The sequence below is a fragment of the Monodelphis domestica genome, chromosome 3 (genome assembly GCF_027887165.1).
Source record: "Monodelphis domestica isolate mMonDom1 chromosome 3, mMonDom1.pri, whole genome shotgun sequence".
Taxonomy (NCBI): Eukaryota; Metazoa; Chordata; class Mammalia; order Didelphimorphia; family Didelphidae; genus Monodelphis; species Monodelphis domestica.
In genome coordinates this window covers 469,463,536-469,490,611 of record NC_077229.1, presented here as the reverse complement: position 1 = coordinate 469,490,611, position 27,076 = coordinate 469,463,536, and the positions used below count along the sequence as shown (strand labels likewise).

General features: G+C 37.6%; 2 protein-coding genes across 4 annotated transcripts in view; one reads left to right on the top strand and one right to left on the bottom strand.

Annotated features, from left to right (window-relative positions):
- POLR3G (RNA polymerase III subunit G) overlaps positions 1-10,222 on the bottom strand; it is a 71,449-nt gene extending 61,227 nt beyond the window's left edge. For 2 of the 3 annotated variants that reach the window (XM_007487324.2, XM_007487325.2), the window contains exon 1: positions 10,058-10,222. In XM_007487324.2, coding sequence (XP_007487386.1) covers positions 10,058-10,140 — 83 coding nt within the window. In that variant the 5' untranslated portion in view covers positions 10,141-10,222. Of the gene's footprint in view, positions 1-9,963 lie in introns of all 3 variants that reach the window. The other variant, XM_001362746.3, reaches the window with a different exon arrangement.
- A 111-nt stretch (positions 10,223-10,333) lies between these two features.
- Positions 10,334-26,735, top strand: MBLAC2 (metallo-beta-lactamase domain containing 2). The gene is made up of 2 exons (XM_001366987.4): positions 10,334-11,298; positions 23,290-26,735. The coding sequence occupies exons 1-2, from the start codon at positions 10,845-10,847 to the stop codon at positions 23,673-23,675; spliced, it is 840 nt and encodes a 279-aa protein (XP_001367024.1). The 5' UTR covers positions 10,334-10,844; the 3' UTR covers positions 23,676-26,735.
- The last annotated feature ends 341 nt before the right edge of the window (positions 26,736-27,076 follow it).

The following is a 27,076-nucleotide window of genomic DNA, read 5'->3' as shown; positions in this document are numbered from 1 at the left end:
TGACCAAAAAGCCATTTCCTAATGGAAAAGTCTTTGTTTTGTCATTCCTTTTTAAACCCTAGAAGTGCTCTAGAACTTAGCAGAGAGCTCAGTGCATAATACAAATTTTAATGAATGCTTTTTCATTCATTCATTCATCAAAAGGCAAAATTTTCAAAAGAAAAACTAACAACTATATGAAAGAATGCTTTAAATTATTAATAAGGGAAATCAAAAACATAAACAACCTAGAAATCTAACCTCACAAGTAGCAAAATGACAAAGATGACAAAAGATAGAATGGTCAGTTGTCAGAGGTACTGTATGACTAAGCATACTTGGTGATATGAATTGGTCCAACCAGTCTAAAAAGCAATTTGAAATTTTGCAAAGAAAATTAATAAAATGTCTATATTCTTTGACTAAGAGATTTCTACTGCTATGCATACACCTTATGGAGGTTAATTATAAAAAGGAAGGCTTCACATACACCAAAATATTTTTGTTATTTTTAACAGGAGTAAAAGACTGGAGACAAATTATATTCTTCTGATTGGAGAAAAGCTGAACAAATTATAGTACAAGAGAATTATGGAATATTACTAAGATGTAAGAAACTAGGTATATAACAAATATGAATAAGAATGAAAGAACTTGGGAACAGATGCAAGAGAGGTAGGAAAGAACAGAAAAATCATATACACAATAACTTTGAGAATTTACATGGTAAGAATCACAAAACAACTAGGAACTAAATATTACAGAATAGTAATCTCTACGTCTTGTCTTAAAAGAAGAGAGATGATTTGCAGAGGTAATATACCACTGATGTGGAACTTTGTGTATAATGGAAGAGTTTTTTAATGGTTTGGCTAGGTTTGCTTATCTTTTTTGTTGGTTTTTTAAAAATTTTGTTATATGGTGAAAATTTATCACACCAATACAGAACTCCAAGCTAAATAATAGGTTTATTGATCAGAACCAGAGACCCTGAGCCTTAGAAGATGGCCTTGTTTAAATGGAGAAATCCTATAACATAGTGACAGTGATACAAAAAAAAAAAATAGTGAATGCAAAAGAAGATCACTTTGGGTGGTAACTTAGGTCTATTATTGTTGCTGACCTTTCAAAGGCCTTTCTTAGCCCTCTTGGTGTCTTTTACTGACAATATTAGGAATCAGCAGTTTGTAAAAACAACAGTGACCCTCTACCTCCAGTGTGACTGTCCTGCTTCTTTGCTCAAGGAAGGCCTCCTTCCTGACCTTCTTGAGCTTCCACCCAATAGGATTTGGTGGGCTTGGTAGAAACTTTTGGATATAGCTTAAGGTCAAAAGATGTAAACAAGATTTGATGCCACCCAAAACTGTAACTTTCTTAGCTAATTCCTATAATTTTATAAAGTAAACTGTATCACTTTGACTATTAAATCAAAACTAATGATTAAATTACAAAAATAATCATAAAGGTAAGTATTATCATAATCATAAAAGGGGGTAGGAGATTTCACACTCGCAGTTATTGTGAGAGATGCTTCTAAGCGGGAGTTGGCACAGGAATATAGTGGGATATACAGGTAAAAATGAAAAATATCGATAAAAATATGTTAAAAAATAAGGAATAAGGCAAGGCAAGCAAGAAGCAGCAATACAAAATAGGTGGACAATCAACAGTTTAGACAACAATCACCACTGACAATTTAGACTAAGGGCAGGAAATTCATCTAAATTTGTAATAACAGAATTATATGGTCTTTTTTAAAGTAATTATTTTATTATTTTCAAACACTGTATAGGTGACACAAAATAAAGGCTTTCAGAGGATTCACAGAAAAGGTTATCTGACCTGTTTTAAGTAAGACAAAAAGAATTATTTAGAGTTAACATGCCATTTGTAAATTTGAAAACGAGTTGTCGACAAACACTTATTAAGGACCTACTATGTGATAAGGTGAAGGCAAAAAAAGGCAGTTCCTGCACACAAGGAACTCAGTCTAAAGTGGAAGACAATACACAAAAACCTTTGTACAAAATATATGCAGCTTAAATTGGACATAATTTCATCGACTGTTAAATAGAAGGTCTCAGTGCTTTATTTCTACTTTGTATAAACTCCCTATTCTAATCTCAAAAAAATCAAAAAGCAAGTTTTTTCTTTAGGTAGCCTTTTATTCTCTTCAGGCTCAGAGGAAGAAGTATTCCTTCCCCCACTCCACCATCATTAAGTCCCTCCATATGGTATTATCTCTCTCATCCACTCTGGTCCAGACTTCTGTCTTTCAATTATTCTCCCCTACCTTCTTCTCTGAAGTTCTCCCATCCAGTAAAACAAACAAACAAAAAACCTTTTGCTCTAATTACTAATTACTACTACTACTACTACTCTAAGAATTAATTCCCTTCTTTCTATTGTCAAAGTTCTCAAATGAGTCCAACCTTTCACCAGAACTAGTCACTGGAATCTGACTTCAGTTTCAAATCTTTTCATAGAAACTTGCTTTCAAAAGTCAGATAGCCTTGTATGGACCTGATTCTAGAACTTTATTTCAAATCCTCATTCTTCTATATCTCCTTGAAGCACATACCATATATAACCTTCCTGCTTCAATATCAACAAAACACAAAACTCACTATCTCCAAAGAACATATATTATATTGGGGGAGGAAAGGAAATATGTTCAAAATAGTGAGGGATGGAGAGATTTCGAAGTGTTCAAAGAATAATTCATGAGAAAGAGAAAGCTTTCGGCTGTTAGAATTAGTTAAGGTTATGTGAAAGAGGTAATACCTGGGCAGAGGCCTTAAAGGTAATGAGGCTAGAAAGTGAAGATCATGTCTATTCCAGGCATGAGGAACTACTTGTGAAGCTTTCTCCATTTTAAGATTTTCTCCTCTCTGGACTTTGCATTTGTTTATTTTTTTAATTATTCCAAAATTTACAAAACAAGTATTTCCCTATACAATGAAAAAGACAGTACACAAATGAAATCACAAATCTTCTATGTTTTTAATTAAATTTTCATCAAATTGACATAAAAAAGCCTGCCCACAAGTGTTCCAGCCCCTCCCCACTCATCACAGATCTTCATCACAGAGATATCCTCAAGGAGACCAACATGTACAAATAAATCTTTCATGTTTCACCTTTCTGTTCACTTTCTGGAAGTAATATTCGGTTTATTCTTCCAGCATTAATTCTGTGGCTGTGTATAATGTTCTCCTGGTTGTACTCATTGCACTGTTCGTTATCTCATGTAGTTCTGTCCAGGTTTATTTAAAATCAGTCTACTTATTGTTTCTTATGGCACAGTAGTATTCTATCACAATAATAAACCACATTTTGTTCAGCCATTCCCCAATTAATAAGCATCCCCTCGATTGCCACCTCAAATATTTCTTTTCCTCTTTCCCTTATCTCCTTGGGAAGCAAGAGTTTTATAATTCTTTAGGTATAATTCCAAACTTCTCTCCACCATGATTATCAGTTCACAGCCCCACCAACAATGTATTGGTGTCCCCATTTTTCCACATCCCCTCCAACATTTGTCATTTGTCTAATAGTTCTAATAGTTCTAAGGTGATATCTCAGAATTGCTTTGGTTTGCATTTCTCTAATCAGTAACGATTTAGAGCATTTTTTCATATGCTTGATTGCTTCATTGAGATTATCTGTTCATATCTTTTGTCCATTATCAATTGAAGGATGGCTCTTATTCTGGTAAATTTGACAAAGTTCTGAATATATTTTATATATTAAACCTCTACTAAGAGGCTGTCTATAAAAATTTCTCCCTAACTTTCTACTTTCCTTATAATCTTGGCAGCATTTGCTTCATTTGTAAAAAAACCTTTCAACTTAATGTATTCAAAATTATCCATTTTATATTTCACAATGCCCTCCATCTCTTGTTGACTCATAAATTCCTCTCCTATCCACAAATTTGATGGATATATTGCTTATTCTTCTATTATTCCTTTTTTGTAGAAGGAAGCCAGTATCAGGGAAATCAGAATTTTAGATTCAAGCTGGATGGGATCTTCTAAGAGATCATTTCATCTAAGCTCCTCAGAATGGTCTAATCATTTGCTGCCTTCCTTCTTCAATCATCAGTTCTTATTCTTCTCTTGGCCTTAGTTTTTCCCAATCACAGGCTTAATAATTTTTAAAAAAAAACATATTTATTTAAATTTATTTTTAGAATTTTTTCCATGGTTACACGATTCATGTTCTCTCCCTCCTCTCTTCACTCTCCCCTCCTCAAGCTGACAAGCAATTCCACTGTTTTATACATGACTTATTACTCAAAACCTATTTCCATATTATTCATATTTGTAATAAAGCAATCCTTTAAAAACCACAACCCCCAAAATCATATACTCATATAAACAAATAATAAATCACATTTTTCTTTTGCAATACTACTCGTATAGTTCTTTCTCTAGATGTGGACAGCAACACAGGAACTGGCTGCATCCATACTACTGAAGGACTGAAGGGCATGAAATATGATATTCTAGAAAGCAAGGGAACTGGGTCTACAACTAAGAATCAACTACCCAGCAAAAGTGACTATATTCTTGCAGGGGAAAGTATGGTCATTTAAGAAAATGGAAGATTTCCAAGCATTCCTGAAGAAAAGACCAGACAAACAGAAAATTTGATGTCCAAATACAGAATTCAAGAGAATCACCAAAAGGCAATTAAGAAAGGGGAAAAAAAAATTAAGGGACCCAATAAGTTCAAATGATTTGTATTCCTATGTGAAAAGATAGTATTGATAACTCTTAAAAATTGTTATTATCTGGAGGAATTCCATGGGGACAGGAACAACCTCCAGGAAGTGATGCAGAGTGAAAGGAGCAGAACCAGGAGAACACTGTACACAGAGACTGATACACTGTGGTACAATCAAATGTAATGGACTTCTCCATTAGTGTCAATGCAATGTCCCTGAATAATCTGGAGGAATCCATGAGAAAAAACACTATCCACATGCAGAGGGAAAACTGGGAGTAAAAACACTGAGGAAAGGCAACTGCTTGACTACAGGGGCCGAGGGGATATGATTGGGAATGTAGACTCTAAATTAAGATCCTAGTGCAAACATCAACAACATGGAAATGGGTTTGGATCAAGGACACATATGATACCCAGTGGAATAGCGAGTTGGCTATGAGAGGGGTGGGGGAGGAAAAGAAAATGATTTTTGTATCCAATGAATAATGTTTGAAATTGACCAAATGAAAATAATGTTTAAAAAAAATTGTTATTATCATAAGGGTAGCTAGAAGAAGTATACTTAGGGGGTACAGTGACATACTGTATAGGATATGTCAAAAAAAACTAAGGGTAAAAAGGTTAATACTAAGAGAAATGGGAAAAGAGATAAAATTAGGTAAATATATATTTCAAAAAGAAGTACACAGGAGGAGAAGACCAATACAATAGATGTGGATAGCATTCTTTTGCATAAGTTCCAGGGGATTGTTCTTGATCATTGCATTGCTATTAATAGCAGAGTCTATTTTATTTGATCATTCCACATTTCACTTTCTGTCTATAATGTTCTCCTGATTCTGCTCACTTCACTCCACATCAGTTAATGGAGGTCTTTCCAGTTCAGATAGAAATCAAGCAGTTCATCTTTCCTTACAGCACAATAGTAGTCCATCACCATCATATACCACAATTTGTTCAGCCATTCCCCAATTGAGGGACATCCCTTGTTTTCCAATTTTTTGCCATGACAAAACCTCAGATATAAATATTTTTGTACAAACTTTTTTTTTAACTCTTTGGGGTACAAACCCAGTGGTGATATAGATGGAACAAGGGCAAACAATCTTTTAAAGCCCTTTGGGTATAATTCCAAATTGCCATGGTTGGATCAATTCACAACTCCACCAGCAATGTGTCCCAATTTTGCCACACCTCCTCCAATATTTATTATTTGCTTCTAAGGCAAAAAGAACTAAGTGACTCTTTTTGCCTTAGAAGCTTCCCCATTGTCCCACATCCCCCTTTTGGGGATCCAACTGAGGACCTTCAGCTTATGTGATGGAGGTGCTGCCTACTGTGTAACGAGTCACTTGGTTTATACTTAGTCCCACCTAACTAGGATTGTCATTTACCTTATGATCCATTATTCAGTCTGAAACTGCTAGCCTGAGATTCCCTTCAGGGTGGATTCTCAATGGAACCAAGAACAAGTAGAAGCTTTGGGGTCTCCAACCCACAAGTTAGTCCTAAAACTGGGGTTCATCAGATCTTACTAGGCTACAAGTTTGGGGTTTCTAGATTCCATGTTGACACTACTTAAAAATATAAGCATGTAAACAGTGATACTGGTTAGAAGTTATGAATTTTGTATGGTGCTATAGGGCCTGTTTAATTAGCTGCACATTTGGAGCCCATGAAAATCTGAGGGAAATTAATACACTTTTGAACAATTCAGGGCAAAAGATTTCCTGTGTTTTAAGAACTACACTATGTCACTCAATAGTCTTTGATAAACCAAAGAAAAAGGCCATTATGTAAACCCGCTAAATGTGGAAAAAATTTATCACACCATTGCAAAAACTCCAAGATAAACAGGTTTACTGAGAGGGGACCAAACTCCCAATAAAGCCGGACCCTGGTCAAGATCAAGACCAGAGACCCTGATCCTTAGGAGACAGCTTTTTTTATACCAAGAAATCTGATGATGCTGTGACAGTAAAAAACAATCAAAATTAAAATCAAATGGATCCAAAAATCTTTCACATGGGTGGTTCTTAATTAATGATGAAAGTGCTAATTAAACTAGTGGGTGGAAAAGAAGATCATTTTGGGTGGTAACTTAAGTGTATTATTATTATTACTGACCTTTCTAAGGCCTTAAGTCAGGGTCTTGGTGTCTTTTATTGATGATTATGGTGTAATATTAGGAGTTATTGGTTTGGCAGGTACATACAAACAAGAGTATCCTTCCACCTCCTATGTGACTGTCTTGTTGCACAAACAAGACCATACTCTCTTTTTGTTTGTCCACCGTGTTATACACCCAAGAGGGATATGATAGGATTAATGGAAATTCTTGGAATATAGGCTTAAAGTCAAATGCCTGTAAAAAAGATTTGATACCACTCTAAACTGTAATAATCCTTATACTTTCTATAAAGCAAACTACATTATTTGACTATTAAATCAAAATTAATGATTGTGTTATGATAATAATCATAAAGGCTAATACTATTATAATCACAAAAGGGGGTAGGGGATTTCACACTTACATAAGGTTATAATGTTTAGGTATCTCTTAGAGAAATGTAACAAAATTCTCTGGCTTTCAACCTAATCATTCCACTCACATGGTTCTCTCCAAAGATTACTAATGATTTCTCAGTTGCCAAATCAAATGGCTTTTTCTCAATCCTCATTCTTCTTGACCTCTCTGAAGCCTTTGATACCACTGGTCCCTTTCTCTTCCTTTAATAACCTCTTCTCTCTGGGTTTCTGGGACACCACTCTCTCCTGGTTCTCCATCTACCTATCTGACCATACCTTCTGTCTCCTTTGCTAGAACATCGTCCAGATCACACCCTCTAACTGTGAATGTTCCCTCAGTGTTCTGTCCTGGGTCCTCTTCTTTTCTCTCTCTATAACACATTACTTGGTGAACTAATCAGCTTCCATGGATTTAATTACTATCTCTACATTAGTGACTCTCAGATCTACCTAATCTGCCCCAATCTCTCTGCTGACCTCCAATCTGGCATCTTCAAAAGTCTTTCAGACATTTAGAACTGGATGTCCAGTAGACATCTTAAATTAAACATTTTCAAAACCAAACTCTTGATCATTCTACCTAAATCCTCCTTTATCCCTCACCTTCCCTATCACTGTAAAGGGTAATAAATCAAGCTTCCAGTCCCTCAAACTCACAATATTAGTGTCATCCTCATTTCACCACTATCTCTTAACCCCTCTTTACCTGTTTTCAAGGCCTGTCCATTTCACCTTTGCTGTATCTCTTGAACATACTTCTTTATGATTCTACCATCATTCTAGTGCAGATCCTCATCACCTTGGACCTGGACTATTATAATAGCCTGCTGTTTGCCTACTTCAAATCTCTCCCCTCTCCAATTCATCCTCCTACTAAATTCATCCAGCTACTAAAGTGATTTTCCTAAAGTGAAGGTCCAATAATATCACCTCTCTATTTAAAAAACTCCAATGGCTTCCTATTGCCTCTGGGATCAAATACAAAATGCTCTATTTGATTTCAAAGCTCTTAATAACAGAGGCCCCTCCTACCTCTCTGGTCTTCTATCCTACTGTCTCCAACACATACTCTGTGATCCAGTGATGATGGCCTCCTGGCTCTTCCATGAATAAAATAATCCAGTTTTTGGCTTTGGGCATTTTCTCTGGCTTTCCCTCATACCTGGAACACTTTCCTTCCTCATTACTGACCTTTCTAGTTTATTTTAAATTCCAATTAAAATCTCTTCTTTGACTGAAAGCCTTCCTTAATTTGCCCCTAATTCTAGGACCTTTCTTCCTATAACTATTTCCTATTACTTTTATATATTTTCTGTTTTCCTCTCTCCCCTCCTATTAGACTCTAGGCTTCCATTAAGCAAGGACTCTGCCTCTATGTGTATTCCCAGTGCTTAGCATGTTGTAGTTGGTGGTGGTGTTTAATAAAGGTTTATTAATAGACATTAATTATATATTACATAAAAAACATATACAGACATAAAAAGGAACTCTGCCTGTCTCCTAATCCATTCACTATCCCCCTAACTAGAGTGGCTTTTCCAAACATTTTCATTCCTCTTCAAACTTCCAGAAATCTCCTATCCCCTCTACTTCAGTGGAAAACTGAAAAAAAAAAGTCATCTCACATCACTCAGATCCCTTCTGTTGTAGCCTCCAGTAGACTGTGAGCTGCTTTGAGGGCAGGGACTGATTTTTTTTTTGCCTTTCTTTGTATCCCGTTAGTAAGGCATATAGTAAGTGCTTAATAAATGTCTGTTGGCTTGACATTCTACTGGGGTATAAAAAATGTGAGCAGAAAGGTAAATTTGAAATATTTAGACAACATTTTCATAACTAAAGCCATCTTAAACAATTTTGTAGTCTAATAGCATACTGTCCTTCAGAGGCATGTTAGTATTTGCCTCCATAAAATACAGTTTGTCTAATTATCTTTTATGACTCCATATAGCAGACTTCAAGAAACTCTCAATCTTGGAGGGCCTGTGTGATTAGAAAAGCTCTTACTGGCCAAAGCCTGAAGCTACAATCCAGAGGTATTTTCTAAATCTTGGTGGATGTAGTCAACATATGCTTGGGGTGAGAGAGGATGGGGAGGGCAATTTAGAAAGGAAAACTTATTTTAGATGGCTCACAGGGCCACACCCACCATACCCAATCTTCTCCAATTCATTTCTTGCCAGCTACTTGCTTTTACTTAGCTTGGCCTCTTTCAGTTCCCATCCTCTTACCTAGCTTTTATTCCAACCATGTAAAAAGTGTCAAAAAATTGATTTTATTTTGTTTTTAACCTTGGCAGCCCTCCTCACCTCATGAAATGGTTTAATGTGCTGACTGGTAAGTAAAGAGATACTAAAGGTTCTGCCCTTTGCTGCATGCTTGCTGCAATGACCAATAATACCTGAGGGGAAAACCCTTCACTACAGAAGGTTATGTTCACATAACGTGCTTAATGGCCCACAAAGTCTTCAGTAATGAGTAAATTACTTTCTAATCCCATTGCAGTCAATCCCAGCAAGGGGGGTGGGGGAGGCACACTAGGTTACAATCAGATAACAACCATTATAGGACATTTGAGGTTTAATGTGAGCAGGAAGAGGCAGCCCGGTCCAAACTTCTTTCTAGCTGGGGGCTATGTTCTCAATTAACTTCTCCAAAACCGAAAGCCCTTTCCTCAAGGCTCCACGTTAATCCCCCTTTCCCCTCAAGGTCCCCATTGCCTACCTCTCCTCCCTGGCCGGACTTGGCTGGGGCTGCTTAGGTTCTCAAACTCACAAGTGTGCTCTCGAAGGCTAGCAGGGAAAGGGTGTTGGGTTACCTGGGTAGCTTCTCCCCGTCGCAGGGTTCCACCTCCAAGAAAACTGGGCCCCTCCCTTCTCTTTTCCCCCTCCAGAGCAGCATTCAAATTCCAGCTTACTGAGGCCTCTTAGCCCCGCCCTAAGCCCCGCCCCCTACACAGCAGGCTTTTTCAGCCCTGGGCAGGCGCCCTGACTGCTGCCCGACTAGCCTCGCCCCCACCCTTTCCAGGCCGGTTTGGCGAGCACGAGTAGGCGCGCCTGGGCCCCGCGAGCTTCGGGCACGCGCTCTCAGGCCTCGTTCGCGCGGGACCTGTGGCTTTGCGGACGTCGCTCTCTCTGGCTTCCCCCTCCCTGCCGTTGCAGCAGTTTGATCCACCCCGGGGTGAGGAGGGTGGAGCGAGAAGGTGTCGCTTTCCTCGCTCTCTCTCTCTCTCTCTCCCTGCTGCAGTGGTCTCTGCGTTGCAATTGGAAGGCGCTGCCCCGCGACGCCCATTCGTGGGGGCTCAGTTGAGGCTGCTGTTGCTACAGCGTCCTTCCCACCTCCCCCAACCCCCATCCTCCGCCTCTCGCCCGCCCCTCCTCTTGGCCCTGGGCAGCGCAGCCTCTCCCGCGCCCAGCCCCCCTGGACTGAACCCCCAGCCGAGCCCTCCTCCTCTCCAGACGACGCCGACAGCCTGTGGGAGCTGCAGCTGTGTCAGCAGCCTGAAGAGAGGGAGAGGCCTGGCCGCACCCCTGCACCCGCACCCCCACAAATACACCCCTCTGCAGCTCACATCCCCACCCCTGCACTCCCTTCCCATCCCCGACATGTCGGCTCTGGAGTGGTACGCGCACAAGTCCTTGGGCGACGGCATCTTCTGGATCCAGGAGCGCTTCTTCGAATCCGGCAACCGTGCCAACATCTGGCTGGTGCGCGGCACTGAGCAGGACGTAGTGATCGATACCGGGTTGGGGCTTCGAAGCCTGCCCGAATATCTGTACTCGGCTGGCCTCCTGCAGGACCCGGACAAAGGAGAGGACTTGGTGCGACGGCCGCTGCTGGCCGTGGCCACTCACGTTCACTTCGATCACGCCGGTGGGCTCTACCAGTTTGACCAGGTAGCCGTGCACCGGGCCGAGGCGGACGCCCTGGCCCGCGGAGACAACTTTGAGACGGCGACCTGGCTGTCGGAGAGTGAGGTGGTGCGGGCGCCCAGCCCTGGCTGGAACGCCAGGCAGTTTCGAGTGCAAGCGGTGCAGCCCACCCACATCCTGCAGGAGGGTAATAGAGCCCTAACCGCGCTGGCCCCTAGGGGGGAGAGAGGGGCTAAGTGAGAGGGAGGGGGAGAAGAGAGGGTGCATGCAGCCTGGAAGAGCAGTTAGTGCGTTTAGCGAAACGGGAGGGGGGGGGGAAGAGGGGAGGAGGAGGAGGAGGGAGATCCTTTTCCTCGTCACCAAAATGACACCTGTCTCCATTCCTTCCCTTGGAAGGGAAAAAAAGATCCCTGAAGAGGCCCCTTCTGGGAGTGGGTTCCCAGAGTCCTGAAATGGGAGGGGAAGCAGCTCTGCTACAGTAGAGATACTGTGTACTATCAGTGGAGTAGAAGACGGCTCCGCCCCCTAATTAGTTTATGGAGCCTGGTGCAGTGGGAATGCCACAGGCTGTGAGACTGGATTTCCGGAAAGATTTCCACCCACTCAATCCCACCCTGAGCACCAGCCTGGCATTGCAATTCCTTTAAAAAAAATTTTTTTTCTTTCGATTCAGCCACTTCCTGATATAGACCTCCCCTCCTTCAGACCCAATCTTAGAACGAAGAAAAATGTTTAACCAAAACCAAAAGACACAGCAGCCGTTTGGAGCATTCCCTATCCTTACTTTCCTTTACCACTCAAAGGGGAAATGTTTTATTTGTATTCCAAGACCAACTCTCGTTATTGCATTTAATCAGAGTTCAGATGCTTTTTAGTGTTACTGATTCACATTATTGAACTCATTGACCAGTCTTCCTTAGTTCTGCTGTCTTCATTCTGCCTCAGTTAATACAAGTCTTCCCATGTTTCTTTGTATTCCTTATCACCTCCTAGCCTGACCTTATGTATGTTGGGTACTGTGTAAAAAGCACAAGTTCCCAAGTGAGAAAGCCTGGATTCAGCTTCACCTCTTACACTACATATGTGACCTTGAGCAAATCACTCAAAGCTCCCTGAGCTTACAGAGCTTACGGTTTTCTTAAGGGCGCTAGATACCATTTAAGGTGACTCCCAGTCAGAGATTCTGAGATGGGAGAAAATCGCATTTTTATTTTAATATAATTTCTTTTGTAATCTTATGTATTGTATGCCCTTGAAAACCTTTTGAGAAAAAGGCCACGATACTTTTGCCAGAAAGCCAAGGGGATACATGACACAAAACAGGTGAAGAACCCTACCTCCACTATTATTTAGACTAATAATCTCATTCTCATGTCTCCTCTGGCTGGGCCTGTAATTTCATTAGGGTATAACACTCTCCACTTCATCCTTGGCTTAGCCCCTTTTTTGTAACTTTGTATTTTCAGGTAGCCTGGTACTTTGAAAGTTTAAGGGGCAGCTGGGTAGCTCAGTGGATTTAGAGACAGGAGGTCCTGGGTTCAAATTTGACCTCAGACACTTCCCAGATCCTGGGCAAGTCATTTGACCCCCATTGCCTAGCCCTTACCACTCTTCTGCCTTGGAGCCAATACACAGTATTGACTCCAAGAAAGAAGGTAAGGGATTATATTAAAAAAAGAAAGTTTAAGTGACTTCCTTACCAGCCCATATTTAAATGTATCAGGCAGAACTTGAACCTGTCTCTTCCCAAAGCCGTATCAGTAGCCACCAAATCAGAGCAATATTCCATTACATTCATATGCTACAATGTATTCAGATATTCTCCAGCTCTTGGGCAGGCTCTGTGTTTAGATTAAATGTTGTTTTTAGATGCATATACAATTCCACTCAGTTCACACAAGTCTTCCTGTGTTTCTCTGAAACTTTCCCCATTCATCTTTTCTTATAGCACAATAGTGTTCTGTTATACATATAACTTTGTTAACCATTCCCTAGTCAATGAGTACCCCCTTCAGTTTTTAATTCTTTGCCACCACAGAAAGATCTGATGTAAATATTTTGGTACAGATGGGTAATTTTCCTCTTTAAGGTGGGAGTATGGAACTTGTTACCAAAAGGCATGCATAGTTTAATGACTTAAGTAACACTTCCAAATTGCGTTCAAATATGGCTAGATTTCAGAACTTGTTTTCCCACAGTCCCTCCACCATTTGTCATTTAACTTTTTAGTCAATTTTGCCAATCTAATGAGAATGAGGTGGAATCTCAGAGTTACTTTAATTTGCATTTTTCTAATTATTAGTCATTTAGAAGATTTTTTCACATGACTAGAGATAGCTTGGACTTTTTTCTTTGAAAACTGCCTGTTCATGCCCTTTGATCATTGGTTAATAACTTTTATACTTAAAAATTTGAATCAATTCTCTATATATCTTAGAATGAAATCTTTATCGGAAACTTAACTGCAAACCTTTTTTGTCCAGTTGACTGCTTCTCTTCTAAATTTAGCTGCATTGGTTTTGTCTGTGTAAAAATGGTTTCGTTTGATGTAATCATAATTGTCCATTTTACCTTTTGTAACCCTCTCCATCTCTAATCATTCCTTATCCATACATCTAGTGGATATTTTTTTGTATTCTTAATTTAGTTATGATATCACCTTTGGTCCAGCAGCATTTTAAAATTATTTTTTAAATTTTATTAAATATTTTTAAATTATTCTTTTTCATAGAATCTCTGCCATCAACTCAGTCCATTGCATCATCAACATATAGCAGATTTTTGCCTTTTGACTCAGAGGACCCTTGATTGTGAGAATAGAAAACCAATGAAGTTGGCATCAAATGAACATTTAACCTACCCAAATTCTATTACACAATTCCACTAAATGCACTAGGCAGAAGAGAGGAGAATCAACAGTTTAAATGATACCAGTTCTGGCTGCTCTAAGTGCAAATAGCATATACCCAGTAATGTATTCGAGACTGGGAGAGGACTCTGCTGCTTCTTAAGCTGGTCTCAGTACATATGGAACCACTAAGTGTGATTTTTAGAATCATGCCTGTAAAATGGTAGAGCTAATAGCTAGAGTTGGCTTTCTTAGTTTTCTCTGTTTATCTGGAAGATCCCTGCTGTATACCTTTTACTTTATTGTGTTCCCTCTTGGACTCATGGGGAAGCAAGAGGAAAAAAACATTTTTATTCCAATCATTTTTTTGTGAAACTTTTTCAAGAATAATTTTTTCCCTAATTATCAGTTTGCCAGCCGGCTAAGACTTCACCTGTTTTGTTGTCTTCCTTTTGAATGGAAGTTCTGACTACCTGCTTCCCCTGATTAATAACTTAAGTAATGGAATTGTGAAAAATAAGTGTCAAATTCAATTGTTTCCATAGCAACCATCTCAAATCTCACTTGTTCTTTTATGCCTACTGACTTGTCCCCCTTCTAAATGTTAACTTTTAAAAGATGCTTTACTGTTTTTTTGTGTGTGATTTAAAGAAATTGTCAGAATCCTGTCATCACCTTACACACAGAATTTGGAAGTTTACTCTCTCTTGTAAGAAGCAATTCCATTTTTTTTTAAATAAAGAAGCAATTCCATTTTTTTTTTAAATAATATCCATTTCACAACTGCAAACAAGGCTTGCAAAAGAGCCTACTGACAGGTGTTTTCTTTGATATGAGGATGTGAGTACTCAGTAAATTGTGCATTTTGAGTAATGAGTAGTTAGTTGTCTGCAAATGTTAATGTATTTCAACTAGTGCACTTAGATATTTTTCCCTCCCAATTTGGGTCATCTTGAATTTTGTTGTTGTCAACAATGTATATTTTAAGAAGGCAAGTTGAGCTTATGGACCTGGTAGAAACTGTGCCCATAAAGCTAAACTATTCTAGAAGAGGGCCTGTTGTCTCTTTAATTCCTTAACCAACTTAGCTGATTGGTTACAACAGCAGTGCCACATCTGAGGTATGGACATATCTATTATTCCCAGTTTATAGTTAAGAAAATTGAAGCCTGATTAAGAGAAACTAGGTCCTTTTTACCCTAATCTCTCTACCACTCTAATCTATCTTCTATACTGTTGCCAGTGATTTTCTTAAAACTCAGGTTTGAGGTTTGATCACTCAACTTGGTAGGAGAAGGTGAAGGGAATGAGCATTTATATATATAGTATTTTATACTTGCCAGGCTTTTGGCTAAAGGCTTTACAAGTAGCTCATTTGTGACTCAAAAGAACCCTTGTTAGGTATTGTTATTATCCCCATTTTATAGTTTAGGAAATGGAGGCAAACAGGTTAAATGACTTGCCCAGGGTCACATTGCTATTGTTTGAGGCCAAGCTTGAACTCTGATCTCTCCTAGTCTAGATCTAATATTCTATCCACTGTGCTACCTAGCTGCCTCCAGTGACCCCTCTGTCCTCCAAAATCAAATTTAAAATCCTATTTGATGTTCAGGGCCCTTCATAACCTGCTCTTCCACTACATTTCCAGTCTTCTTTCATATCTTGGATATCTTCTTCTACACCACCCCCACACACCCCATATAATCCTGCCATCCAAAGACACTGGCCTCCTTGCTCTTTCATCTCCAAATTCCAGGCATTTTCCCTAGCTGCCCCTCCTGGCTAGAATTCTCTCTTCTCATCACTGCCTACTGATTTCCTTTAAATTCTAGCTAAATCTCACCTTCTATAGAAAGCCTTCCCCATCCCTCGTTAATGCTATTGCCTTCCACCTATTAATTATTTCCAATTTATTTTATTTTTTTTAACCCTTACCTTCCGTCTTGGAGTCAATACTGTGTATTGGCTCCAAGGCAGAAGAGTGGTAAGGGTTAGGCAATGGGGGTCAAGTGACTTGCCCAGGGTCACACAGCTAGGAAGTGGCTGAGGCCAGATTTGAACCTAGGACCTCCCATCTCTAGGCCTGGCTCTCAATCCACTGAGCTACCCAGCTGCCCCCTTATTTCCAATTTATACTGTATATACTTGTTTTTATGTAATAGTTTATATGTTGTCCCCCTCAACTGGGCTATGAACTCCTTGAGAGTAGGGGGCTCCCTTGACTTAACTTTGTTTTTGTTTTGTTTTTTTTTTCAAACACTTACTTTCCATCCTAGAATCAATACTATGTATTGGTTCTAAGGCAGAAGAGTGGTAAGGGTTAGGCAATGAGGGTTAAGTGACTTGCCCAGGGTCACACAGCTAAGAAGTGTCTGGGCCAGATTTGAATTTAGTACCTCCTGACTCTAGGCTTGGCTCTCAATTCACTGAGCCACCAAGCTGCCCCCTTAACCTAACTTTGTAACTTGACTTAACTTTGTTGTTAACATTGTTAAGCTATTATAATTATTGCATTTATTAAAGATGTTTTATAAAAATAAAGTCAAGCATTTAAAAAAAGTAATGGTTTAGGCAGTTATTAGTTACAGCTATATAAATTTTAAAATTAATAAAATATTTGGAGTGCCTGTTTGTATTTTAATGTTATAAAGAGCAGCTTTTGGAAAAGGTAAGAGTAATTTGAGAAATTTGGGGGAAATTGGGCATCTGTGAAGTCCATTTTTCATGACTAAATGTGGTGGTTTTCTAAATTTTAAGGTGTGGGGGAAAAAACATAGTATTTACAAAAACACTTGGAAAATTGATAATTCTAACAAGCAGCTTCTACTAACACATCAGGAGCTGTAAGTTTCACCTTTTATAAGTAGTATCTAATATCCTCCTTACCTAGGAATGTTAATTTCCTGTCGCTGAAAAGTGTGTCCTAATACTTTACGGGCAAAAAAAAAATAAAAGATCTAGAAAAAGCTGGATTTTTTAATAATGATGTGGAATAAATAATAGAGGTATTTCTTTTTCAGAATTAAGCACTAGAGAAGCAAAGGATTGAATCGACTTTATTAAGTGACCAGTTAACTTAATTTCTTTCCTTATGGCCAACAGTTGTTGAAATGTATCCCTTTGCAGCCAATAAATTATGCACAGAGGGCACAAGGAGAGAGTGACCAGTTCATCCCACTTAGCAATAAAAGAAAAATTATCCCCTTCTATTAATGATATAGAAATATCATTTTCATAGTTTAAAATCATGGCTTTCACTTATAATTTCATTTATGTTTGGTGCCTTTGTGATATGAAGATGAGTGAATATTATAATTTTATAGAGTGCTTAAAGTAGAAGTCATTGTACCCAAATAATTCTACCAGACTAATTATACTGCCTGATTACAGGACTTGAATCTTAGAATGTTTTCAGATTGGGGTTGAAATCCATTTAGCTCTAATAGTCTCTAGGTCAGTGATGGCAAACCTATGGCATGGATGCCAAAGATGGCACGCAGAGCACTCTCTGTGGGCATATAGGCCACCTTTGCCCACCTGCATACCTTCCCCTGCCCCCCAGTTTGTTATTAGAAAGGCAGAGGGACTCTGGTGGAGCTACTTCCTTCCCCTTCTATATCATGCCTGGGGTTAGGGGTGGTGGCGTACAGCACTCAGCCCTAAGAGGTGTGGTGGGGGTGTAGCCTGGCACTCTGTCTCTAAAAGGTTTGTCATCACTGCTCTAGGTGGTCCAATGCTTCTAACACAAGACCAGAAGTAGACTACTTGGGAATGCTGAGACAATGCAAAAATTTTAAAGGATACAAGCCTAGAGTACATACAAAAAGAGGCATCATTGTTCAGATTTGGGGTATGGGGGTAATCTATACCTACTGTACCCAGCTTTCATCAAACCATATTCAAAATATTGTGTTCTGTTTTGGGTGTGAAATACCCTTTTAGAAAGGGTATTATCAAGCTGGAATGAGTCCAAAGTTCACAATGAAGGAACTAAACTATGTCATGTAAAGTTATTTAGAAGGAATGAAAAAGGTGCTTACCCTAGGGGAAGAGAGACCTACAAGATATTGGATCAAAAAGTCGTCATGTGGAAGAGAAATCAGGCTTCTTCTGTAGAACTTCAGAGGGCCAAGATAGCTGGCTCAATGATTAGATAGATGACTCATTTTTGTTCATCAAGATAAAATTTCCCAAAATTCAAAATAGATTCAGAAATGACTTATCTAATGAGGTAGCAAGTTTTACATTATGAGTAGGGCTCAAGCAGAGTCTACAGCTTATAAATTATGTAAAGGACAATAATGTACATGGTGAGAAGTTGAACATTTAGTTTGTATTTAGCTCATTTGGAATCCTAAAGCTCATCCCTGCCCCAATTGAATTAATTCATTCTTGGAATCCTTGTCTAAAGAACAATGAAAATGAGAACAGAATGGCATCTATTCCATGATCAGCTAAAGAGTTTAAAGTTTTTTTGCCTGGAAAGGCAAAAATCAATAGACTGAATTCCCTTAATAAATTTTTGATTGATTAAAGTCTTTAAGATCCTATAATATTAAAATCAGAAGACTTCAGTTTTCCTTCCAGTCAAACAATATTGTCCTTTGATGCTATAGATGGCAGATAGGAAATTGGAGTCATTTGGGATACATTCCTAACTCTTTGAATTTGTTATCATGGAGGGCAACTTCAACATTTAGCTATGAAAATGCTTTGGTACCTTTAGCATGCAATGTTATTTTGAACAACTGGATTTAAAAATCTAGCACTCCAAAGATATATTTCCTTTTAAGTACTTTACCTTTTTTAGAATGTGCTTCTCAGCTCTTTGATCAGGTGGTATCTGTATTGCTTCCCATTTGGTTGAGAACAAAATTGTGCTTTTTTCTGTACCCCCCCCCTTTTTTTAACCCTTACCTTTTTTTCTTATAATCAATACTGTGTATTGGAGTTCCAGAGCAGAAGAAAGATGACAGCTAGGCAATGGGAGCCCCAAGTCACACAGCTAGGAAGTTCATAAGGTCAGATTTGGACCCAGGGCCTCCCATCTCTAGGCCTAGCTCTCAGACCATTGAGCCACCTAGCTGCCCCCTAAACTTTATCTTTTTTTTTTTTTAATTCTTACCATTTGACTTATAATCTATATCAATTCCAAGGCAGAAAAGTGGCAAGGGCTAGGGAATTGGGATTAAATGACTTTCCCAGGGTCTTGAACCCAGGTCCTCCTGACTCCAGACCTGGCAATCTGTCCCCTGAGCCACCTATGTTCCCCTCTCCTTTTTAATCCATTCTTTTCTATTTCCCCCCAAATTCTCTCTGTATTAAAATAACTATAAATAACAAAGCAAATTATCAAAGTAAGTTAACTTACGCTAAAGAATAAGTTATTAAAGAATGCAGACATATATTTAAAATATATACCTTTCTTACTGATCTACACTATTGTAGTATTGCTTTTCAACCAATCTTTTAATAGATTGAGATTGCTTTTACTTGATTCAAAACCTCCTCTGGGTATGTACCTTTTGTAGTCAAAAGCACATGCCTTGCTAATGAGATATAATTTAATAGACAAATGGCTTTTCCATTACTACAAACTCTTCCTCCTGACTTTTTTGCTTCTCTAGCTGCAGGTAGAAATAGAAAGAACAACTTGGCATTTCACCCTTTCAAATAGTTTTTTTTAGGAGACTAATTTCTTATATGGGGAAGGGCCAGGGTTGGAGGTACTTTTATTACTAGATAGTTTGATGTCCTGGCTTGGCACTAAGTTATTGGGAGAAGATATTTGAAGTTTAATTATAATGGTACTTGTTCTGAATGTAGGAAAGTATTTTATTTTTTAAATTATTTTTGTGTTTTTGAAGTAACAGGTATTTATTTTTTGTTAACCTGCTCCTCCCCTTGCCTCCCTCAATCTTGCCTAATAAATAAATCCCTCCATATAGTCTACATAATCTGGTTAGCCATGTGTTAAAAATGCATGTCTTTTTCTGCATCTTAAATTCATTACCTTCTGTCAGGCGGTTAGTGGTGTATTTCACCTTTATTTTTTTGGCTTGTGGTTTATCAAAATTTGATCAGAATTCTAAAGCTTAAAAGTAATTCCTCCTGTAAAAATCTGTTAAAGTTTATCCCTAGAGAAGCTCCATGACCTTTCTGTCTTTTCCTTTTTTAAACATGTTAATTTGTGCCAGTTTTCTTCTTCTTAGTCTAATTCATATGTCTTTTATAAACATTTCCTTTGAAAGGTCTTGTGGGTATTTAAGAGCTTACATTTAAAGGAAGGTTCCCAGTCCAGAACATATTCTAGTTTATACTATATACTATATATCGTATACTACTTTTTAAAACTCATTTCATTAGAGCTAATCAAGATCTTTTAAACAGTTATAAAAATAGTTTCACTACATTGCCTATGATAGAATAAAAGACCAGGGAAAATATTGCTCTGATGTAGCATGGCATTTTTGATGTTCTAATAATACTCCCAGGCATACTACTCATGGTATGAACATTAGAGGGTTATTTCGAAGATCAAATGACAATAATGTATGCATGTTTTGAAGCAGAGGCTATGTGAGAGTAAGAACTTATGATTTACTGCTGAATCTGACCTTACTTAAAAGGTTTGGCACCATAAGTAAAAGTTTGAAAAGTAAACTGATCTCTCCTAAGCACTTGCTTACTCAGTGGATGATTGTGGTCAGGTGAGCTCTAACAACTTTCAGTAGGTGCATTCATCTGACCATTATTAGGCTTATCTCAGCCACAGATAACTGAAAGAAGCACATCACCCACATGAACACATTTCCTATAAAAATGCAACTCTTTAAACCATTTGTATTTTGCTTAATCTCTACTTTCTACTAAAACTGTATCCATACAAGTTAGTACAAAGTTCAAAGCAATAGAACACCTAAGTTCAAAGTAAGTACTAGTCTGAAGCTTTTAAAATTTTCTCCATTAATAACATATTGATCAGACAGGAACTGGCAGTATATAGAGCTAAAAGGATCCTAGTCAAGAGTCTCATCTTGTAGATGTGGAAACTAAGGCCCAAAGAGTTGGGCCTTATTAGTTACTCGATAGTAATTAATTAGATAATAATTAATAAAGCTGGAATTTGAACGTAGGACTTCTGTTATTAGATCCAGTGCTCCTCCCATTATTTTATATTAAATTCACAATTAGTAGTAGTAGTCTCTTGGTAACCAAGGATGATGATTGTCTTTGTGTGTTTTTGTGCACAAAGACACTTGTGCATGAAGATTTAAGTGGAAAAGTCGATGCACAAAGACTGTCCCACTCTCTCGGCATTGGAAGCCTGGGTCTAATGGCACGAAAAGTTGTTACATCTGGAGACTTCCTCAGCTTCATTGGATGGCCGTGTTGTCTTTTGTGCTCCAACACGCCCTAAGCACTCCACAGTGCCTTGTTGTGTCGCCATCTCAGCCGTTGAAGCTTCTTATTGGTTTCTTCCGTCTGTTCAGCGAAGCAGTCTTCACATGCTGGGTGAGCAAAGCCCTAGTTCACCAGGGGTCGATGACAACCCGATGGCTACCCTCACAAGGTTTAGCCGGCTTGTCGAAGCAGCACCTGGTTGAAAATCATCACCTTTGGGGGGCAACTTGGTGGCTCAGTGGATTGAGAGCCAGCTCTATAAATGTGAGGGCCTAGGTTCAAGTTTAGCCTCAGACACTTCCTAGCTGTGTGACCTTGGGCAAGTCACTTAACCCCTATTGCCTAGCCATTACCATTCTTTTGCTTTGGAACCAATACACAGTAGTGATTCTAAGATAGAAGGTAAGGGTTTGGGAAAAAAAAGAAAGAAAATTATCACCTATTCTAGCCTGTTAACATTTGTTTAGGGAAGAGTTCTTTCCAGTAAATTAAAAGGACCTCTGTATAAACCATTTGATCACAACTGAGCAGTTATTTGACAAACCTAAAAGGAGTTTCTTTCCCCTGCCCCACTCCCTCACATACTGAGGATCAAATAAAATTAGATTTGTAGGTTTTCCAAAGGCATTATATTCTTACCTTACAAGAGAATTCTAATCCCAAACCACCAATCCATAGAGGATCTTGGAAATGTCTGGTTCCATTCTCATTGGCTTGAGACCTGGCACCTGGAACAGGTAATGGCAGTATGAGAAGAGTCATTTGTTTTGGACATAGAAGCAAGAGCTTAGTTATAACAGCCTTACCCCAAGTGCCTTAATGTAATCTCCTGAAGCAAATTTCAGCCACCTGATTCTAAGAAGCCATTGTTTTTTCATTTGATTCCTTTCTGGAAGAACAGAAGTATTAATTCAAAACTAAATTCCCCCACAAGCTCCATTCTGAACAGCTAGGGGCTCATGGTATTTTGTATCTCATGTTACAATTGAAAAAGAGTTTCAAGCAAATGGACCCTAGCAATTACTGGCTGCTTTATCTCCCAGAAAGTATTCCTTTTCCTTACTAAGCTCTCTCCTTTGAGGCTTCCTTGAAACCCTACTTCCATTATAAAAAGATTTTACTACTGAGTTGAAATGGAGAATTCATATTCATTTTACTCCAATCACTGACCTCACTAATCCCACTATTTTTATTTCACTCTTTCTGCTTTAATTTTCACTGCCTGCCCCCAAACCTTTTTTATAGTTTGCACAAATAATTATATTAAATATCTTAATTCATATAGCCCATGTTCAGTATTTGTGTAGCATGATATGTGAGTGTATACCCTTTCATAGCCTTTTCCCACTCATACTATTCTAAATTACTAGAGGACATTATTATAGCTCTGTAACCTGAAGATGGAGTTTCTGAAGAATCTAGAACTATCCATTTTGGTCAATTACTATTTTAAATGGAGATAGAACAGAGAGGATTATCCAAGAACTTAACAGTGGAAGTAGAAATGAATGGAAAAAATAGAGAGGAATATATGAACAGCCCATTTATAAACTACACTATCACTACAGAGAATGTAATTGCTCAGTGGCTTAATAGATCCTTAAGAATTACTATGTCCAAAAAAATCATTCCCCTCCAGCCAAACTGGCAATGAGCATCTCTGAGCTTCTTTAAAAAGCCTTTGCCCAGTCATATATTCTATCACCAGGCGGGTACTTGAAGTGTAACCTAAATTCTAATTGTTATGCCACTCTTAAAACTCACTTGGGGAAGTATCTCATTTGTGAAACAAAGTATAGATTGTAAATGAACTTTTTACCACCTAATATTATCTTTCTCAATGCATTTAACTTTGTATCCTTATGCAGTTATCTTTGTAGCAAAGTTGATGGGACTTTTATCTTTAAAATCTGTTTTCATTTCTAGGGGATGTGATCAGCCTTGGTGACAGACAGCTCACTGTTATGCACATGCCTGGTCACTCCAGGGGAAGCATTTGCTTACTCGACAAAGATCGGAAGATTCTATTCAGTGGAGATGTTGTTTATGATGGAGCAATGATTGACTGGCTTCCATACAGTCGGATAAACGATTATATTGTAACCTGTGAGCGTCTGATAGAATTGGTGGACAGCGGTGTGGTAGAGAAGGTGCTTCCTGGTCACTTCAACACTTTTGGAGCTGAAAGGCTTTATCGCTTGGCTTCCAACTATATTTCAAAAGCTGGGTTGTGCCACAAAGTTTCAACCTGTGCCATGAGATCTCTTGCAAGTTTAGCTCTGCGTGTAACCACCTCTAGGACCCCATCCTAGTTTGTGTGGATTGATTTATCATGTAGTTGATACTTTTAAAGCTAAGTAGTTTTGTTGTTGAAATAATTGACCATGATCATTTCAAGAAGTGCTTTCTCAATATTAAGCGGGAGGGAAGGGGGATGATTTGAGAAGGAAGAAGCCAAAAGAGGGAGATTTCTTAAGTTAATTCCCACCAAAATAGTAGTAATAATAAGCCTCTTAAAGCAGTGAATAGCTTGCCAAAGCTGTTGCCTTTTAAATGTTTGTGGGTTCTTTTGTTTTTGGTCACTCAAACTGTGGGATGGTTGCATGGGGAGGGCATTTTGCAGAAAAGGAAAGAAGAGTTATCCATACCCGCTTTGGGAAACTCATTTTATTTCTTATGTGTGTTAAAGTAAGTTTTGTTTGTGCCCCAACCTTGAAATTTTCAGTATTACATTTAAATTGAAAGATGAAACTTCAGTTTAAAATCCATTTGAACTCAATGTGAAACATATAATGTAGCTATTTATATGACATCTGAAACATTTTACTACTGTAGGGACTGGATTCATGTGTGCCATAATTTATTTATTCTTCGTGTAACTTATTAATGAAATAGTCACTGTCTATGGAGTGTTTATTTATTTTTAAAAATAGTAAAGTACATTTGGATTTGAGGCAAAGCTTTATAAAACAAATGCTTCAGTAAAAAGGCTGAAAAGATAATGTTACAATTGAGGTGTTTTGCAAATAGTGAAAATTTTAAGTGTGCATATTAACTGCAAATGCCTAGATTTCTTGAAAGGACACTGTCAGGTATATTTAAAAATATATGTGATTTGGAATATTTTCCTTCACTTCCTTTTGGTATAGAAGGAACAGTAAAAACAGGTCCCATAGCATTCTGTCTTTGGGCAACACTTCATTATGTCAAATCAATTTTGTATTATTTTAAAATAAGAGTCCCAGTTTGTATAATCTTGAAACAAAAAGGTATTTTACTTAGTCCTTTGGTCTAAATTACCAAAGGGGTTTACCAAATTAATCTAAACTTTAAATATTCATTTTTTCCTAATTCATGGAATCAGTTCCTATTTGATGGCTTTTAAATGAACTACCATGTTTGGATGAAATAAAAAGATCATGTTTACATAGTCTAAGCAAATGATAGACTAGTATTTATTGATGCATTTTAGTTTGTGTTTATAAATATATTTATGGTTATATAAATTCTTATTACTGCCTTACTAGACCTATCATTCCTGAATTCAAACTGGAATAGTTATATGAAACTTAGTTTTAGGAATGCTAGAGGAGAGTTTCAGAAAAAGTGTTAAAACTCTTTCCTTCCCCAGAAATTCTCTATATTCATTCATTTAAACAGAATTTAAGCATCTACCCAAAGCAACACTATGGGAGACACCTCAGGAAGTTGTGATGGGATTTAAGGATAGGGTTCCTACCCTCCCAGATCTTATGATTGAGCTAAAACAAGCACCCAATGTAGTGGCCTAACAAAGCAAAGTAAGGATTAACAAGGCAAATTTAGTACACATAAATACTGAGAAATAAGACCAAGGGAGTAATGTTTGTAGGGTAAGGTTAGGGAAATGATGAGTAATGAGCCAAATTTTGAAGGAAATAATGGTTGAGATTTGCAAATTATTTCTTTATATCAAATACCCCCATGATGATTAAATAGGTTTAATAGAAAAATTTTCAGTATTTGTGGTATTTTTGATTAATAGGGAAATAACAAGAGCCAACAGTTTTGCTTTGTGGAAGAACCTATGAAGATGTGGGCTTTTTTTCCTACTTTGTTTTTCTATGACCCTATGAGTAATTAAAAATAAGGAAATTAAGGGGTTCAAGGCTATATAAAACTCTTTATTGTGGCTTTTGTATTCTCACTAGCCTCCCACACAAAGCTATGATGCTCATAATCTGGAATCAAAGAAACCAAATACTTGTTTGAATCCATACAAAGAATGATTCTGTCTGTGCTATGTGATCTCTGCAAATCCGGTTCTTTGTGTAACTATATTGCCCTGATCTATATTGACCTTTCTTGTAATTAAGTTTGGAAATTAAAACTAATTTCAGTCTTAAAAAAATGTGTCATCAAAAAAATTTTAATATTAAAAAGTGGACATCATTGGATCTTTCTCAGTGATCACTTTTTAAGACAGTTGTTCTATTAGATTGGACTTTGAGGCTTTTATGTGAATATTAAGTGTCAATATTATATTGAGAATGATTATGATCATATCAGGGAAGCCAAGAGCAAAATTATTAAATAACATTAGAAAGAACCATTAATTTTATATTAGTGATAAAAATAAAAAGTAAACTTCAAACCCTTATGTCATGTAAGACCTATTAGCTACTAGGGTTTTTATATTATTTTTCCCTTGAAAAAGTAGAGGTTTTAAGTTTACATACTGTAATGGGAATGTCCAGAATTCATTAAGGAAGGGAATACTTAGATGGTAAAAGAATATGATTTCAAAACATTTAAATTGATGTGTTTTAAGCAATATTACTCAAAACTGTATTACTCTCCTGCTGTTGAAACTTGTAAAAAGTCTGGCTTATAATCAGCTCAGTGGAATAAACTTGACAAAGTATATTTTTATTCCCCATGATAAGGGGTGTGCCAAGAATTAAATAAATAAAAAAAACTAAAAGCATTTTCCTAATATATGTTAACTTTTAATATGTATATTTTCACCCTGACAGTGGCCCTTTAATACTGACATAATTTGTTACTTTAAAAAATGTTGAGTTGTAAGTTTAAAAAAAGGGAAACATTTAGAATCATTTTTACTCTTTAAATTGGTAGTGCTGTGTATTTAATAATCCAGTTCCCTTATTAACTTTTTTATGTAAAAAAAAAAGTTAAAGGAACTTTTATCTTTTTTCCATCAACTATAAACTATACATAATTGATGTTAAAGTTAAAATGTTAAGCATCTTTGTTCTTGGATGTAATCTGAATGTAATATTCTCAGACTGTCTGCTTGTAATTTTCAGATGAGTGTAATTTAAAATATATAATAAATATTTAAAGGGATATATTATTTCCTTGAAATTCAATGAGTGATTCTCTGCTTGATATTTTATTTTAAAACCCTTACTTTCTGTATTAGTAACAACTCTAAACAGAAGGGAAATGGTTAGGGAAACAGGGATAAGTGACTTGAACCCAGGTCCTCCCAACTCCAGACTTTGTTCTCTCTCCTCTGAGCTACTTAGGTGTTTGATATTGTTTCTAAAAAGGAACATCTACCTTATTTCTTTACATTAATTTTTGTTTGAATTGTAACTTGTTAAATACACAAGCAATAAAGTACCCTTAAAAATAATAAGAAAACAAAAACCTTAAAAAGGCATTTTAAAATAGCCTTCTTTTCCACTTACATGAAAAGTTTATTCTG

Coding starts and splice junctions, on each gene's coding strand:
- MBLAC2 (XM_001366987.4), top strand. CDS start 10,845: ATGTCGGCTCTGGAGTGGTACGCGCACAAGTCCTTGGGCGACGGCATC. Junction 11,299..23,289: donor CACCCACATCCTGCAGGAGG/GTAATAGAGCCC, acceptor TTTCATTTCTAG/GGGATGTGATCAGCCTTGGT.